This window comes from Ostrea edulis, chromosome 6 (genome assembly GCF_947568905.1).
Source record: "Ostrea edulis chromosome 6, xbOstEdul1.1, whole genome shotgun sequence".
Lineage (NCBI taxonomy): Eukaryota > Metazoa > Mollusca > Bivalvia > Ostreida > Ostreidae > Ostrea > Ostrea edulis.
Genome location: NC_079169.1, coordinates 15,261,289 through 15,276,554, shown reverse-complemented (window position 1 = coordinate 15,276,554; position 15,266 = coordinate 15,261,289). Strand labels below are relative to the sequence as shown.

General features: G+C 34.2%; 1 protein-coding gene across 4 annotated transcripts in view; it reads right to left on the bottom strand.

Annotated features, from left to right (window-relative positions):
* Positions 1-15,266, bottom strand: part of LOC125646782 (transcriptional activator Myb-like) — a 61,212-nt gene that overhangs the window by 14,872 nt on the left and 31,074 nt on the right. For all 4 annotated transcript variants that reach the window (XM_048873310.2, XM_048873311.2, XM_056141660.1 and 1 more), the window contains 4 exons: positions 9,463-9,777; positions 7,948-8,069; positions 6,048-6,153; positions 4,942-5,040 (listed from right to left, as the gene is read on the bottom strand). In XM_048873310.2, coding sequence (XP_048729267.2) covers positions 4,942-5,040; positions 6,048-6,153; positions 7,948-8,069; positions 9,463-9,777 — 642 coding nt within the window. The remainder of the gene's footprint in view (positions 1-4,941; positions 5,041-6,047; positions 6,154-7,947; positions 8,070-9,462; positions 9,778-15,266) is intronic.

Below are 15,266 nucleotides of genomic sequence, written 5' to 3'. Positions count from 1 at the left end.
AGCTACATCCATTTGGTAACCACAGTGAGAGGGATGAGGCACGATATCATCATATGTGGAACCATACCAGGAAGTGCAGATTTCTTCCTCATGGCCACATGGAAGTTGACTGTTAAAACTGGTTTCTGGATAATAACTCAAGTACTTTGCATTCTATTCAAACCAAATTTGGTCATATGGATACATACAAAGAAGGGAAGATGCCCATCAATTTGGGGGTCAGAAGGTCAAAGATCAAGGTCACAGTGCATGGAAATTAGAAAATGCTGATGAGGGGGCATATGTTTTACACATTCTTTAGTTATAAATGAATTAGTATTGTATATATATATATGCATATATTATTTATGTTTTCTGATTATTTATCATATAATGAAATAAATATATAGAATTTGTAAATATGAATTGAAAAATACACATTTTATAACAAATCAAATATTGTTATTGTTTAGAATGTATGTCAGTGTAAGAAGGGGTGGGGTGGGGGACCACAAAATGGTTCAAATCTTTGTTCCAATGTGCACCACCCCACACATTTTTTCATTTAAATTAAGCAAAAATATGATTCAAATCTACATTAGTAATTTCAGAAAAAGTTTGATACAGATATTCTCCCTAGGTTGAATTTTTTTTATGAAATAGGTCTTCAAATTTGTGTGACATTCTATCCAATTAACGTAGTTCCACACTCCTGTGACGTCATAAGATTGTGCAAAGTCAATAATTTAATGACTGAACATAAATTTTGTTGGAGTCTTTTTCAATAGTCATTGTAAAAAATCTTGTTAGCCATAAAATATTTCAAAAGTCTTAGTTATATTTGAATAGTCAATTATGCGTTTCAAAATATTGAATCCAAGGACAATAACTCTGTTTTCATTAAATTATTTATCAAGTCCATTATGCAATAGATTTCCTATATTTTTCACAAACATTTTACCAAGGTGATAAGGAATTATAATCTGTGTCTTTTCATGAAATTACATAAAATTTTAATCCATGAGTGGTTTTGAATAGCTCAGTTGTATGGTGCCAGACTTAGGGTTTTTATGGGGGTATACATACTCTGGAAGCTATAGACTTGAAATTATTAAGGAAAGGTATGGATTTTTTTTCATAAATAACTATAACAGATGTACATTTACTAATATAACCAGAAAAAATGATATGTAAACCATGCTATAAGGAAATTGTGTCCATTTTTGTTTGTTTTTTAACATTTTGGAGAGTAAGGCTAATTCAATATTTTGCACTTATTATACTAAAACTTGATGAACATAGTGAAAATGACATGTGTTTTAGTTCTTGACATGTTTCCTGATAAATAAATGCAATTAAAAATTTTTGTTGTTGTTTTTATTTTAAAATAACAACAGATAACTGTTTCCAATGAATTTCATAAAAATCTACATAGGGTACATTACTTCAGTAGTGTCTGTAATGAAAATAAATCTGGAAATCTCTCTCTCTCTCTCTCTCTCTCTCTCTCTAAACATAAAACTGTAATAAATTATAAATAGCTCAACTCTCTCTCTCTCTCTCTCTCTCTCTCTCTCTCTCTCTCTCTCTCTTTTTATCTTTATAAATATAAAGCCCTGATAAATTATAAATAGAAATATCTCAGTAACTCTCTCTCTCTCTTTCTCTCTCTCTCTCTCAATATAAAGCCCTGATAAATTATAAATAGAAATATCTCAATAACTTATTTATGCTTTTTTACTGTTGTTTGATTTCTGATTGTGTAATTTATAATCCATGTGGTATCTCAAACAGAAGCATTTTTTAAACTACTGTAACAGTTTTACGCATGGGCAATATAACCATTATACATGTTGATGTGCTGCGCCAATAAAGAATTGTTCATGTTTTTATAAATATAAAGCCACAATAAATCATTAATAGAAAATATTCCAATAACTTATGTTTGTTTGGTTTTTTTTATTATTATTATTATTGTTTGATTTCTGATTGTTTAATCTATAATACATGTATAAAGATGGAGAGAGAAAATACGAAGATAAATTGCATTGTATAGGGGACGTTAGAAATTAAAATATTCTAGGTGCGAGTCAATGCTATCAAAACTCAGGTATACTGGGGCTTTCCTTGAGATCTGAAGACTGCTGGTCATCATTAGCCATGATTGTTATCAAAACATCTTTCTCAGGTAGCTGTAGACCAAGGTCTCTGCAAATGTCAATCAATCTAAGCTCTATTGTTAAAAGTTTGATTGACCATTGATCATGACACAGGTAAAATTTGGGGGCGTTAACTTAAAGTTGGGTCTTTAACTAATTTGCCTTTTCTCATTACTCTGAATGTTAATCTATTGATTCCAAACAAAAAAATCCTACCTAAACCCCAAAAATCCAGGACTAAGGACCCACCTTAAGTTAATCAATACTTGATTTTTTGTAGAATTGGTGATATATTTTATATAAAAGTTTTTGAAATAATCAATTATGCTTAATTTTCATAAAACAAAAGAAAGTCAAGATTATTCTATCCTTAATATTTGTTTTATAGTGTGTTTTTTTTGTCAAAATTGGTGATTTTCACGAAAAATTAAGTTTCAGCAAAGGGGCAACTTTGAGGGGCTGTAATTCTTTAAAGTCCACACTAACATATTCTTTTTTTATGTATTAAATGTCTTTTGGATAAAGATGTACAGTGTATCAGTTAAAATGGTTTATCAAAAAAGTTTGATATTTCTGAAAAAATTCAAACCAGGAGAGAACATCCTTAAGAGGTCACTTTGTGAGTTTCCCCGTGGGTGAGTGCTTGATACAGGTCTAACTGTATATAATAGCACACTGTCCAGCATTTGTTGACCAAAAATTAGGACTAATTTAAAGGCTAAAATTCTGAAATTTTGAGACTAAAATTAGGAATTTTATAAGTAAATTAGGGTAGTTTCAGACATTAAATAGACTTACCTTTGCAAATATTAACTCAAAACATGAGACCCACTGGCCTGAGTACCATAGCCCAAACAGGGAGTCTCGTATATGCATTTTTAAGTCTCAATATGGAGTCCTTTGTGCACATGTTTATTATCTTCAAAATATGTACACAATTCCTATTCATTTACAGAAGGAAAAATGGAAGTTTGAAACATCTAAATCATTTTGACTCCCCCCACCCCCATGAATTTCATGATTTAAGGAGAGGAATACAGTACAGACATGCATTTAATTTATCTCCCATGACTGTGAAAGTAGAGAAGATAAAATAAATTTTATTATGTGGTCGTCATATTAGCCCTGCTCAAGGGCCTGAAACCCTGACCCAGGAGCCATGAATTTCACGATTTAGTAGAGAGCTTCATGAACATCATGATCATGCATTTAGTTTTTCTCATTTCTATATGGCAGTGGAGAAGATTTTCTAAGATTTAATACATTTTCACTATATGGTTATATTGGCCCTGCCCTAAGACCTGAACCCTTGACCCATGAATTTCCCAATTTAGGTAGATAGTGAATCAGGTGACCTACAAATACTGTAAGTGCAGGAAGGGCATCTTCCAGGGTTCCATTGTCCCCGCTGTTATTGGCTATAACCTTAGTAGTAACATCTTTGTCACATACACAACCAGTAAACAAACTTGAAACATGGATCCACTGGTCAACTGCCTTTCATTGCATTATCTGAATAAGATCTGCAAACTACGTTAATATACATTTATTATGAATACATTTTCAAAATTGCTCGAGTGGCATGGTAAAAAAAAAAAAAACTAAATAAAGAATTGACATGAAAAATTAGGGCCTTTTTTGGATTTCCCCTCCAATTCAACATATTTGTAGGAATTTTAGCAAAACTAAAGAAATTAGGATTTTTTTTAGGAAGGTAACTCCATACTCGCAGTTTTATCTGATACAAGTTTGAAAAATGTATTTATTTCCATTCATTAGAGTTAAAACTAACAAATTATCAAATAAAATACATATGTCATCACACTTTTTAAGATACGAGACGTACATAAACAGAATCATATATCACTGTCAGAAAATTGCTATTTTCCTTTAACAGCGTTATCAAAATTTCATACAAACTGGTTATGACGATATAGTAGCATTCATAACAATTTCATGAAACTGTATCTTCACAAAAATATACAAAATGTCTGTAAAAAAAAAAAGGAAATCTATCGCATAATAGACTTGATAAAGAAATCAATAGAAACAGAGTTATTGCCCTTGGATTCAATATTTTATAACATATCATTGATTATTCATCTATAACTTAGACTTTTGAAATAGTTTATTTTTAACAAGATTTTTTTTACAATAACTATAGGTAAAGACTCCAACAAAATTTATGTTCCTATCACGCATAAATGTAAATAAATCATTGATTTTGCAAAATCTGATGACATCACAGGAGGGTGGAATTACTTTAGTATAGGTATAACTGTATGTAAAAGTTAAAAGTGAGTTTCCCCACAGGTAACTGCTTAATATAGGTATAACTGTATGTAATAGTTAAAAGTGAGTTTCCCTAAAGGTAACTACTTAATATAGGTATAACTGTATGTAATAGTTAAAAGTGAGTTTCCCTAAAGGTAACTACTTAATATAGGTATAACTGTATGTAATAGTTAAAAGTGAGTTTCCCTAAAGGTAACTACTTAATATAGGTATAACTGTATGTAATAGCTAAAAGTGAGTTTCTCCACAGTTAACTGCCTAATATAGGTTTAACTGTATCTAATAGTTATATCAGAATCCAATATTGTCCAGTGTACTCAATAACCTGTCATTCTAAATGACTATGCTGCCATCATAAATCATACAAACACAGAGTCTAAGTCACTTTCTTCTCATTCAGATCCAATTCAATATTTATTTCTCAGTAACTGCCACTAACAAGTGTATGTAAGTCACGTACAACATGAACAGAAGCCCTGACGTGTAAATAAGTTATAATGTTGTCTACCTTCTTGACAGGTGCTTGTTTATCCGTTGTCATGAGCGTGCTTTCCGGGGTGGATTTCAGCTTGTTGTCCTCTTTACTCGGAACATCCAGCTCCTCGGGCTGTATACATTAAAAAAACCACATCTATAACAGACCTGCTTATGTACATGTAGAATGAACACTATTGAAATTTTTATTATTGTCTTCCTGTTGCTTAGAAATCAAATCTGAATATGAAATCATAAAAATGAAAACTTTAAATTCCTTTGCAAGCGAATTTTAGTGTCATGAATAATGGCACCTGATTACAAACTATTTCCCCAAACCTCCAACACGGGTTCTTTTTAGACATTCAAAATGTACTAAAACATTTCAGGAAAATGTATTTTAATTTATTTTTTTCCTTAAGACAAGGCAAATTGAATACAATCCTCCCACTTTTTAAAAGAATAATCTTATAGCTGCAGGTTTCTATCAATACAGCATAATTAACTGTACTTTTAAAATAACATTTGATTTAAATATAAGAAACATAGGGAACACTGCATACACAGAAATTTTCAACCATTTTCCTCTCTTAAATTTAAACCTGGAGAGAATCTCAAATTTGTGGATGTTTTATCATATCTATCAATCTTGTTATAGAACACCGCAGTTTTATCACTATTCATAACATACCAATTTTCACTAATTTCAAGGTTGTGTCAGATACGATTCTACACGCTCAAAGGTACATTTACACTTGAAAATAAAACAGAATTTTCCCCTGAAATCCATGCATTTTGATCCCCACAAAAATTACTGAAACCACAGCGTGTTTGTGTATCATGTGAAATAATTTGTTTTTAACTTAAATATCGTTTCAAAATTAGACTTTGGGCTATTTAAATAACAAATTTCATGTTAATATGTATATTGAGCATCTGCAAAAAAGTATGCACTATCCAAATCTAATTGCAGGAAACAACTTGAGCAAAAATTTCCCTACTTCATTCACTACACCTAATCTCTTTTTAAAGAAAACTTCATGCCTACTGGTAGTTCACTGATAACAAATAAACCCGTGATATTTCTCAAACAGAAAATTGACGACATAAATCATTCCCAATACAAGTGAATAACAATACATTAATTCTGTTTTTCTTGTCAGCCATAGCATCCTTGAAGGGAGTTGGTGTTCGTGGGGTAGCATTCAGCAGGGTTCTCCTGATCCTGGGCGTACAATTGGCAGATCTATAAAGGACACACATACAGCATATGTAAATAACTTGAGATTGTTTTTAAGAAAAAAACAAATGTCTCACCAGCTCCCCTAAGGGCTGTTCCAGAAATGATGAAATGGGGGGGGGGGGGGGGGGGGGGGGGGGGGGGGGGGTGGTGTCAGGCGGCAAATGATATTTTTTTGTGTGGGTGGTCGTATTTTTTCATATTTTATTTGGTCCGTGGTTGGACTGTTAAAAAAATATTTATTATGGGTAGTGGGTAGTTTCTATTGTTTTATTTTGTGCCACGTGGGTGTTGAGTTTTCAGAATATTTTTATTGTCGCTCTTGTCGTGTTGGTTACAAAACGTCGGAGGGAAAATTGAAAACGTGCTTTCGAAATCGGAAGCAACATAGAACTATTCGTGTTGTTGCTCTTTGCAGCGCATAACTTTCTATTACGGCACTCTTCAAATTAGAGGTGCGTTTAGTAGGGTCCCTTTAGACGTGATGGCGGTGAACTCTGTTCTGTAGATTATTACAGTTTACAGTGCATCGATTTTGGGAATATTTTGAAACCAATAGGTATTCCGTTTTCTAATAAAAATAGGCAAACCTTAGTTGATTTATACGAGGGTACCGATGCGTTATATTTATCAGTCTGTGTGATGGTGATATAGAGGCCTCCGGGCGCGGGCTCCATTAGAAGACGAACGATTCGTGGAAAAACATATCCATACCCATTTCATGATAATAGCATCGTTTGGACTCCCAATCTTTCCAACATTCCCGCCATAGATGCCTTTGATTGTTGATGTGACATCGTTTCTTCAGAACTACTGTGATACAATGTCGCACAGGCATTACCGCGTCATTGACTAGAATGTTTGTCCCGAAAACCTCGCGAGATTTGTACCGTTTTCATTTTTAAAAATATTTTTGTGGTGGGTCTGGTTAGTTTTTTTTTTAATTAGGTGGGTCATTGTAAAATGAGTTTATCAATTTGATGGGTCATGGGGTAATTTTTTTATTTTTTTTTATGGGTGCTTGGTATATACAAAAGGTGCCTCCCGACCCCCCCATGTATTTATTTCTGGAATAGCCCTAATTGAAAGTGCTCCAAATGAAACCTCCTCCCCTTAATGTACTGCATGGTATGGAGGAGAAAGCATGAGCAGGAACATGGACATTATGAACTCCGATAAGCCACATAGGAGTAGTGTTCACAAACTATTTTACACCCTCCATTCCTCAGATCCACTGTAACTTTAAGGATAACAATTGGATCCTCCTGTCCCTACAATATGCACATCTGCAAATGGCATTGAAGTATTGAACAAAATTTCAGTTTATCGGACGAGCCATATAGGAGGAGAAGCATTCACAAGCTATTTTAACATCCCCCACCCCTCTTAGATCCACTATCACTTTTAGGAAAATAACTAGATCCTTCTGTCCCACCCATATGCACATCTACAAATGGCAATGAAGCATTATACAAAGTTCCAATTCTATCCAATAAGCCATATATGAGAAGTGTTCACAACATTTTGTGACAGACAGAAAGTACGAAAACAATATGCCCCCCCCCCCCCCCCCCCCCCCCCCCCCCCGCCCCCCAAGAGGGGAGGCCTAATTACCTGTCTGATTGTAGAGCCTGTACATTTAATATTAAACATATTTTTAGGGTTGAAAAGGATTAATACATGTAATTTGGGCATCATTCATTATGAAATTTCTTCCACTTCTACACTGCCTTAAAATGGCTGGAATATTGCCAGAAAGGCATAAAATTGTAATCAATCAATCCATCCACTTTTCTATACCTTGGCTGTAGAGTTTTGGCTGTGCTATTCTGCGTAATACAGGTGGGCGTGATTGCCTCTTTCTGGGTACACACAGGTGTAGAGGTCACTCGTCCAATGGGAATCCCAGGACTGTTCAGAAACTACAATATACAAGTGACAAACTTTCAGAAAAAGAAGTGATGCTTTAAAACTACAAAAATCATTATAGTTTATTATTCATATATTGGTATATTACTGATACTGTCCATTTACTTGTATATATACATGATTAGCAATTCATATGTGTATGTACTTGCTTCCCCAACATGCTGCATCCACATGCAGTTTGCAGTCTATGTAACCTGTAGTTAATGTTGTAAACTTTCTTTCTTTTTTGAATTTCCTTCTTTATAAACTGTCTTACTGTTATGCCCTCTGGGCCCAAAATTGGAATAAACTTATCTTATCTATACAGACCCCAAACAGTGAAAATTCTACAAGTTACCCAACACGCAAGTACCTCTACCATACATATTATGTTTTGGTCCTGTTTCTGCTTGTGTTTACCTGTGAACAAGATAACAAAATATGAGGCCAATGGGCCACATTACTCACCTCACAAATGTAGTTTCAAATTTTAAGACCCAATTGTTGCCTCACCATGACACAAGGGATCATGGCATAAACACACTTGAACCTACACTTCACAAAGAAGCGTACATATTAATTTGGTAAAATGTTCCCCTATTCTAAGACTTCTCCTGTACACATGTATTCCTGTGTAAAACTTTACACCCTTATAAAGGTTCTGGATGCCTTACTCCGAGATCATGGGTGTGAAGAAATTCTAATCTACAATACATCTGGATACTTGCATGTTGATTTGACATGTTGTGTTCTTGTGGCTCCTGAGAAGACTTTTCCTGTATATTCCTGTGTAAAATTTTGAACCCTATTTTGACACTCCCCTAGCTCCTGGATTTATGGTGTAAACAAACTTGTATCTACACAACACAAAGACTCCTGTACATTGTACTCTATTGTGTAAACAAACTTGTATCTACACAACACAAAGAATCCTGTACATTGTACTCTATTGGTTTTTATATTATGGATTGAATAAACTTAAATCTTATAAGTAATTCTCCATTTCCAGTTGAAAGACATCATGGCCCTTAATTTTCATAATCTTGAATCCCCTATGCCCAATGATATTTTGTAGCAAGTGTGGTTGAAATTGGCTAGCTGGCTCAAGAGAATAGGTTAAAAATGTGAAAAGTTGATGGCAAACAAATTGGGGTCAAAGTTTCAGGTTTGGGGAAAATGGCATGTTCCTAGCTCTCGTACCATATAGTCAGGCTCATGTTAAGTTTTACAATCCTGGAGCTTCAGTTTGTAATTCAGTTGGGTTACTTGTTTGATTTTTCTTATATGGAGTTCATCAGTTCATCTTATCTTGTTCTGGAATTTGAGAATTCTTCAAAAGATATTGAAAATGCTGAATGACCTGGATGGCTTATTGAGTGGAGAAACGGAGTATGACACAAAACTTACCACTGAAGGAGAAAACGGCAAGGTTTTTATTGGCGTTCCATTGGGAGTTAATGACTCTAGATCCTGGAAGGGATCCACCCCCTTCTCAATTTCATTAAACGTAACTTCCTGTTTTAGCTCAATCAAAACATCTTTTTCCAGATCCTTTAGGTCTTGATGCTCCTCACTGTAAGATGTGAAAGGGAGGCTGACTGGTTCCCTGTTTTCTGTGTCACTACTTTCACTTTCATTTCTGAAGGCTGTATCTAAGTCAGCTGTTTGCAGGTAATGTCTCTTAGTTATATTAATAATGTTTCTCTTCTTCAACACTTTGCTCTGAAACAAAGAAATACATGCATTTAACACAACAAAACATAGAGCAAGGTATAAAGCAGACTATTCCTATTTTCTACAAATTATACAATAAATCTACAAATTATACAATAAATCATATCGTACTAACAAATCAATTCCAAAATATCATATGGGAAAAAAATATCTATCAGAATTGGATGCTTTAAAGGATGTGAACATGAAAAATATTTAAACTAGAGATTGTTTCTATGAAAAACAAATGTCTCCCCAGCTCCCCAAATTGGAGAAAGCATAAGCAGGAACATCTAAGACATTATGAACTCCGATAAGAAACATAGGAGAAGTGTTCACAAGCCATTTTACACTCTACAACCCTCAAATCCACTATAATTTAAAGGACAACAATTGGATCCTCCTGTCCTCACGATATGCATATCTGCAAATGGCATTGAAGTATTGTACAAAAAATCAAGTCTATCGGATAAGCTATATAGGAGAAGAAGCATTCACAAGCTATTTCAACATCCTCCACCCCTCTTAGATCCACTATAAATTTTAGGAAAATAATTGGATCCTCCTGTCCCGACAATATGCACAAATGACAATGAAGCATTGTACAAAGTTTCAAATCTATCCAATAAGCCATATAGGAGGAGAAATGTTCACAAGCTATTTTACATCATCCACCCCTCTTAGATCCACTATAACTTTAAGGAAAACAAGAGGTACTGTGAGCAATGCTCACTAAGAATACCCCCCGCTTACCCCAATCTCCCAAAGGGTGTTGGTAATAGGTATAAACTACCTCTTTTCTGAGTGTAAAAAACAAATGGCATGACAAACCGAACCATATTGCTACTTCGATATCCAGTGCACGTGACCTTTGACCTTTTGACCCCAAAATCAATAGGGAACATCTTCATCCCATGGGTAGTCCATATGTATGATATGGTGACTGTAGGTGGAAAGGATAACGCTTTAGAGCCCGGGAACCATATTGCTACTTCGATGTCCAGTGCGCTTGACCTTTGACCTTAAAATCGATAGGGAACATCTTCATCCCATGGGTAGTCCATATGTACGATATGGTGACTGTAGGTGGAAAGGATAACGCTTTAGAGCCCGGAAACCATATTGCTACTTCGATGTCCAGTACGCTTGACCTTTGACCTTTTGACCCCAAAATCGATTGGGAACATCTTCATCCCATGGGTAGTCCATATGTATGATATGGTGACTGTAGGTGGAAAGGATAACGCTTTAGAGCCCAGAAACCATATTGCTACTTCGGTGTCCAGTGTGCTTGACCTTTGACCCCAAAATCGATAGGGAACATCTTCATCCCATGGGTAGTCCATATATATGATATGGTGACAATAGGTGGAAAGGATAATGCTTTAGAGCCCGGAAACCATTGCGTCTACAGACGGACGGACGGACGGACGGACAGACAGACGGACAACCCGATTCCAGTATACCCCCCACAACTTGTTGCGGGGGGTATAATTATTGGATCCTCCACTAGTGTGGAAAATACCCGTACATTTGCACGTAAATAAAAAGGAACCTATAACAACAACTGTCCCGACAATATGCACATCTACAAATGGCAATGAAGCATTGTACAAAGTTTCAAATCTATCTAATAAGCCATATACACTGTAGGAGGAGAAGCGTTCACAAGATTTTGTGACAGACAGACGGTAAGACGGACAGAAAGTACAAAAATAATATGTTTCCCCCTGAAAGAGTGGAGACATAATTTCCAGTGTTGTTGCCTTTGATATCTTTACCAATTAAAATGTTAGCCATATCCTTATAAATGTGAACAATGTGTGTAGGAATCAGATGAAGCTTGAAAAATATAGCACAACTATCTTAATGGCTGGAAATTTCAAAATATAGCAGACTATCTTTTTTTTTTTTTTTTTTTTTTTTTTTTTTTACAATTTTTTATTTTTGTGCACATACCGGTATATCAGATATACAATATTATATCCAGAGAAAAGAAAAACAAAACAAAAAAAAGAAACAAAGAAACAAAGCATATGAGCTAAAGGTATGTGGGATTTGAGAGAGAAAGAAGAAGAGAGAGAAGTTAAGAAAACAGAAGGTTCCATCGATTCCATTGGGAATCAAACTTTTCCTTTTTACCATTTTTATATGAAATAAATTTTTGAGTTTCATAAAAAAAATTCAACTGTGAAATTGCAGCACACACACTCAATGACTTCTCAGTGCATCTTGCTGTGTACACATAGTATTTAAGCCATAAGACAATAGTGTTTTGTATCATACTATTATTTTCAATAAAACCAAGAATAAAAGATTTTTTCTGTAATAGCTATCTGTAAATCAGTCTTATCTTCCAAAAAATGCTCAAATTCTGCTAGGAATACCTGTAAAAAATCACATTCCCACAGAATATGTTCTATTGTTTCCTCTTCAGAATGACAATGATTGCAGTACTTTGAGTATATTTTTTTGATTTTGAATAAACAAGATTTGTAGCTAAGATTCAGTTTATAATTCTGTATTGAAACCATTGGATTTTGCTATCTTTTGTCACTCTGAAGGGTATTTTATGAATTATTTTCCATTCTTTAGTGTCAACTTCTAAAAGCTCACTCCATTTTGTTTTGCCTGATGTGATTGAGGTATTTTGATTGATAATTTCATAAAAAAGTTTCAACACTGTATATATATTTGACATACTCAATGGATTTGTGAGCTTTTAGATAGTTTTGTCACATCCACAATTTTTCACCTAAGCCTTTACAGCATGAATAATGCTAATTATATTCTAAACAAGAGCAACGCCAACGTGGCATAATATGCCCGTAGATTTTGTACAAGGAAAACATATTTTAGTGGGATTCATATTTTAGTGAAGTTAGCACTCTCCTCTGTGAGCTAATTCATTATCATGGTGATCAAATATACCAAGTTATAATATCCAGGAGCTTACGGTTCGGTTTGTATCCTGCCCACAAGGTTTTCCTTATAAGTGATACAACCTTGACTTTTGACCTTGAAAAACAATATGCATCTTCCTCTCATCATGGTGATCAAATATATATATTATAAGTTATAATATCCTGGAGTTTATGGTTCGGTTTGTATCCTGCCCACAAGGTTTTCCTAAAAAGTGATACTACGACCTTGACCTTTGACCTTGAAAAACAATAGGCACCTTCCTCTCATCATGATGATCAAATATACCAAGTTATAATATCCTGGAGCTTACGGTTCGGTTTGTATCCTGCCCACAAGGTTTTCTAATAAGTGATACTACAACCTTGACCTTTGACCTCTCACCTTGAAAAACAATAGACACCTTCCTCTCATCATGATGATCAAATAAACCAAGTTATAATATCCTGGAGCTTACGGTTCGGTTTGTATCCTGCCCACAAGGTTTTCCTAAAAAGTGATACTACGACCTTGACCTTGAAAAACAATATGCATCTTCCTCTCATCATGGTGATCAAATATACTAAGTTATAATATCCTGGAGCTTACGGTTCGGTTTGTATCCTGCCCACAAGGTTTTCCAAATAAGTGATACTACGACCTTGACCTTAGACCTCTCACCTTGAAAAACAATAGGCATCTTCCTCTCATCATGGTGATCAAATGTACCAAGTTGTAAAGCCCTAGGGCTTATGGTTCAGTCTGTATCCTGCCCACAAGGTCCGGACAGACAGACGGACGATGCCATACCATAATACGTCCCGTCTTCGACGGGTGTATGAAAATTAATCTTTGTATTTGGATAAGTATTGCAAAACGATTTAAAACCAAGAAATGAACCATCTTCATTGATTATATCATTAAGATGTCTGATGCCGCTGTCAAACATTTGTTTATTATAAAATGGTTTTCCACCAATATGAATATTTGGGTTATAAAATAGAGGTGCATCGGCAGCAACACCAGATTTTTTACTAAGGTTATGCAATGTAAGCCATGATTTAAATACATCTATCCAAAATTTATTTTTCAATGTTTTCAAGAATATTGTAATGTATTCAATTCCACAGTTTACTAATTTGCTGAAGTCCAACTTTGGAATAAAATGTTCCATCCCTCTATTTGAAAACATGAGATATCTTATCCAAAACAACTTCATAGATGCTATGAATGCCATTAGGTTTACCATTCTTAAACCCCCATCTTCATATTTTTTAACAATGACCTCCTTTTTGACCCTATGTATTTTATTATTCCATATAAACAAGAAAAATATCTTTTCTAATTCCTTAAGGTAGAGTTCAGAAGGATTTGGGATTGACATTAAAATATGGTTTAATAATGGGAAAAACCAATGTCTTAATAACTGTAATTTTCCCTATGGGAGTTAAAAACCTCTTCTCCCATTGTTTGATTATAGATTTGATCTGCACTAATTTTGGTTCATAGTTTAATTGTGGTATCTTATCTAATTCCATGTCAAAATGTATTCCTAACAAAGTAAATCTGATGGTACCCCACCTAAGCCTGTAATTTGGCTGCAAAGTTTCATTACTATATTTTTTGGAACCTAACCATATTACATGAGTTTTTTCATAATTGATATATAGTCCAGATATTTCTGAAAAATAATCTAAAGTTTTGAAAGTTTCTGCGAGAGATTCTTCACTGCCATCAAGGATAAGTGAGGTATCATCAGTTAATTGTGAGAAATTTAATGGCTGGAAATTTCAAAAGAAATGAAAGTAAAATGGAAATTCATTCTTGAAAATACATGTGGATATGAACAGCAACGCTTCATGTTAACAAAGTAAGCATTGCAGTTCATGCCCTTATTCATTTTCAAAAATGAGATAAATTTCTTAACTTTTGACATAAAACATCTTCCATGACCTCAAGCGCAATAATGAATGTCACTACATGTACATGCATGATTGTAAAGCAAATTCAGATTTCTTATTTAGAGGTTGATTTCATCTACCGATATCAGAGTTTTCAAACTATCTGTATGCCATAAATCTTGATTGATTATCTGCAACTGAATAATTATTGTAACACACGATTAGAATGTTTGTAAAGTAAACAAAAATTGGACTGACAGTGCTATATATGCAGTTTTTCCTTACTTATTAATTTAAATGCCTTGGCATTCTGGAGTGAGCCACTTTATCACAGAATTTAGGTAATTGAATAAATAATCAATGTTCGAACTTATGACATTGAGTTGATATAGCACTTCCTTCAGGAGTTAACATCCACAAACTTTTCTGGTGCTGTACAGCTTAACTAGGGATCCAATATATATATATATATATATATATATATATATATACACACACACACACACACATACATATATCCAAATTTTAATTTTTTTTTTTCACAGTGTCCGCTATAAGATATTAAAAGAAATAGAATTAACAGTACACAAAGTTAAAAATTTTAACGCAAGTGCTTTCATTTTATAATACTTTATAATGAAGTCGTTATGTACGTGAAGTGTTAGGACGCCTTTAAAAATAAGTGCCTTAAAAAAA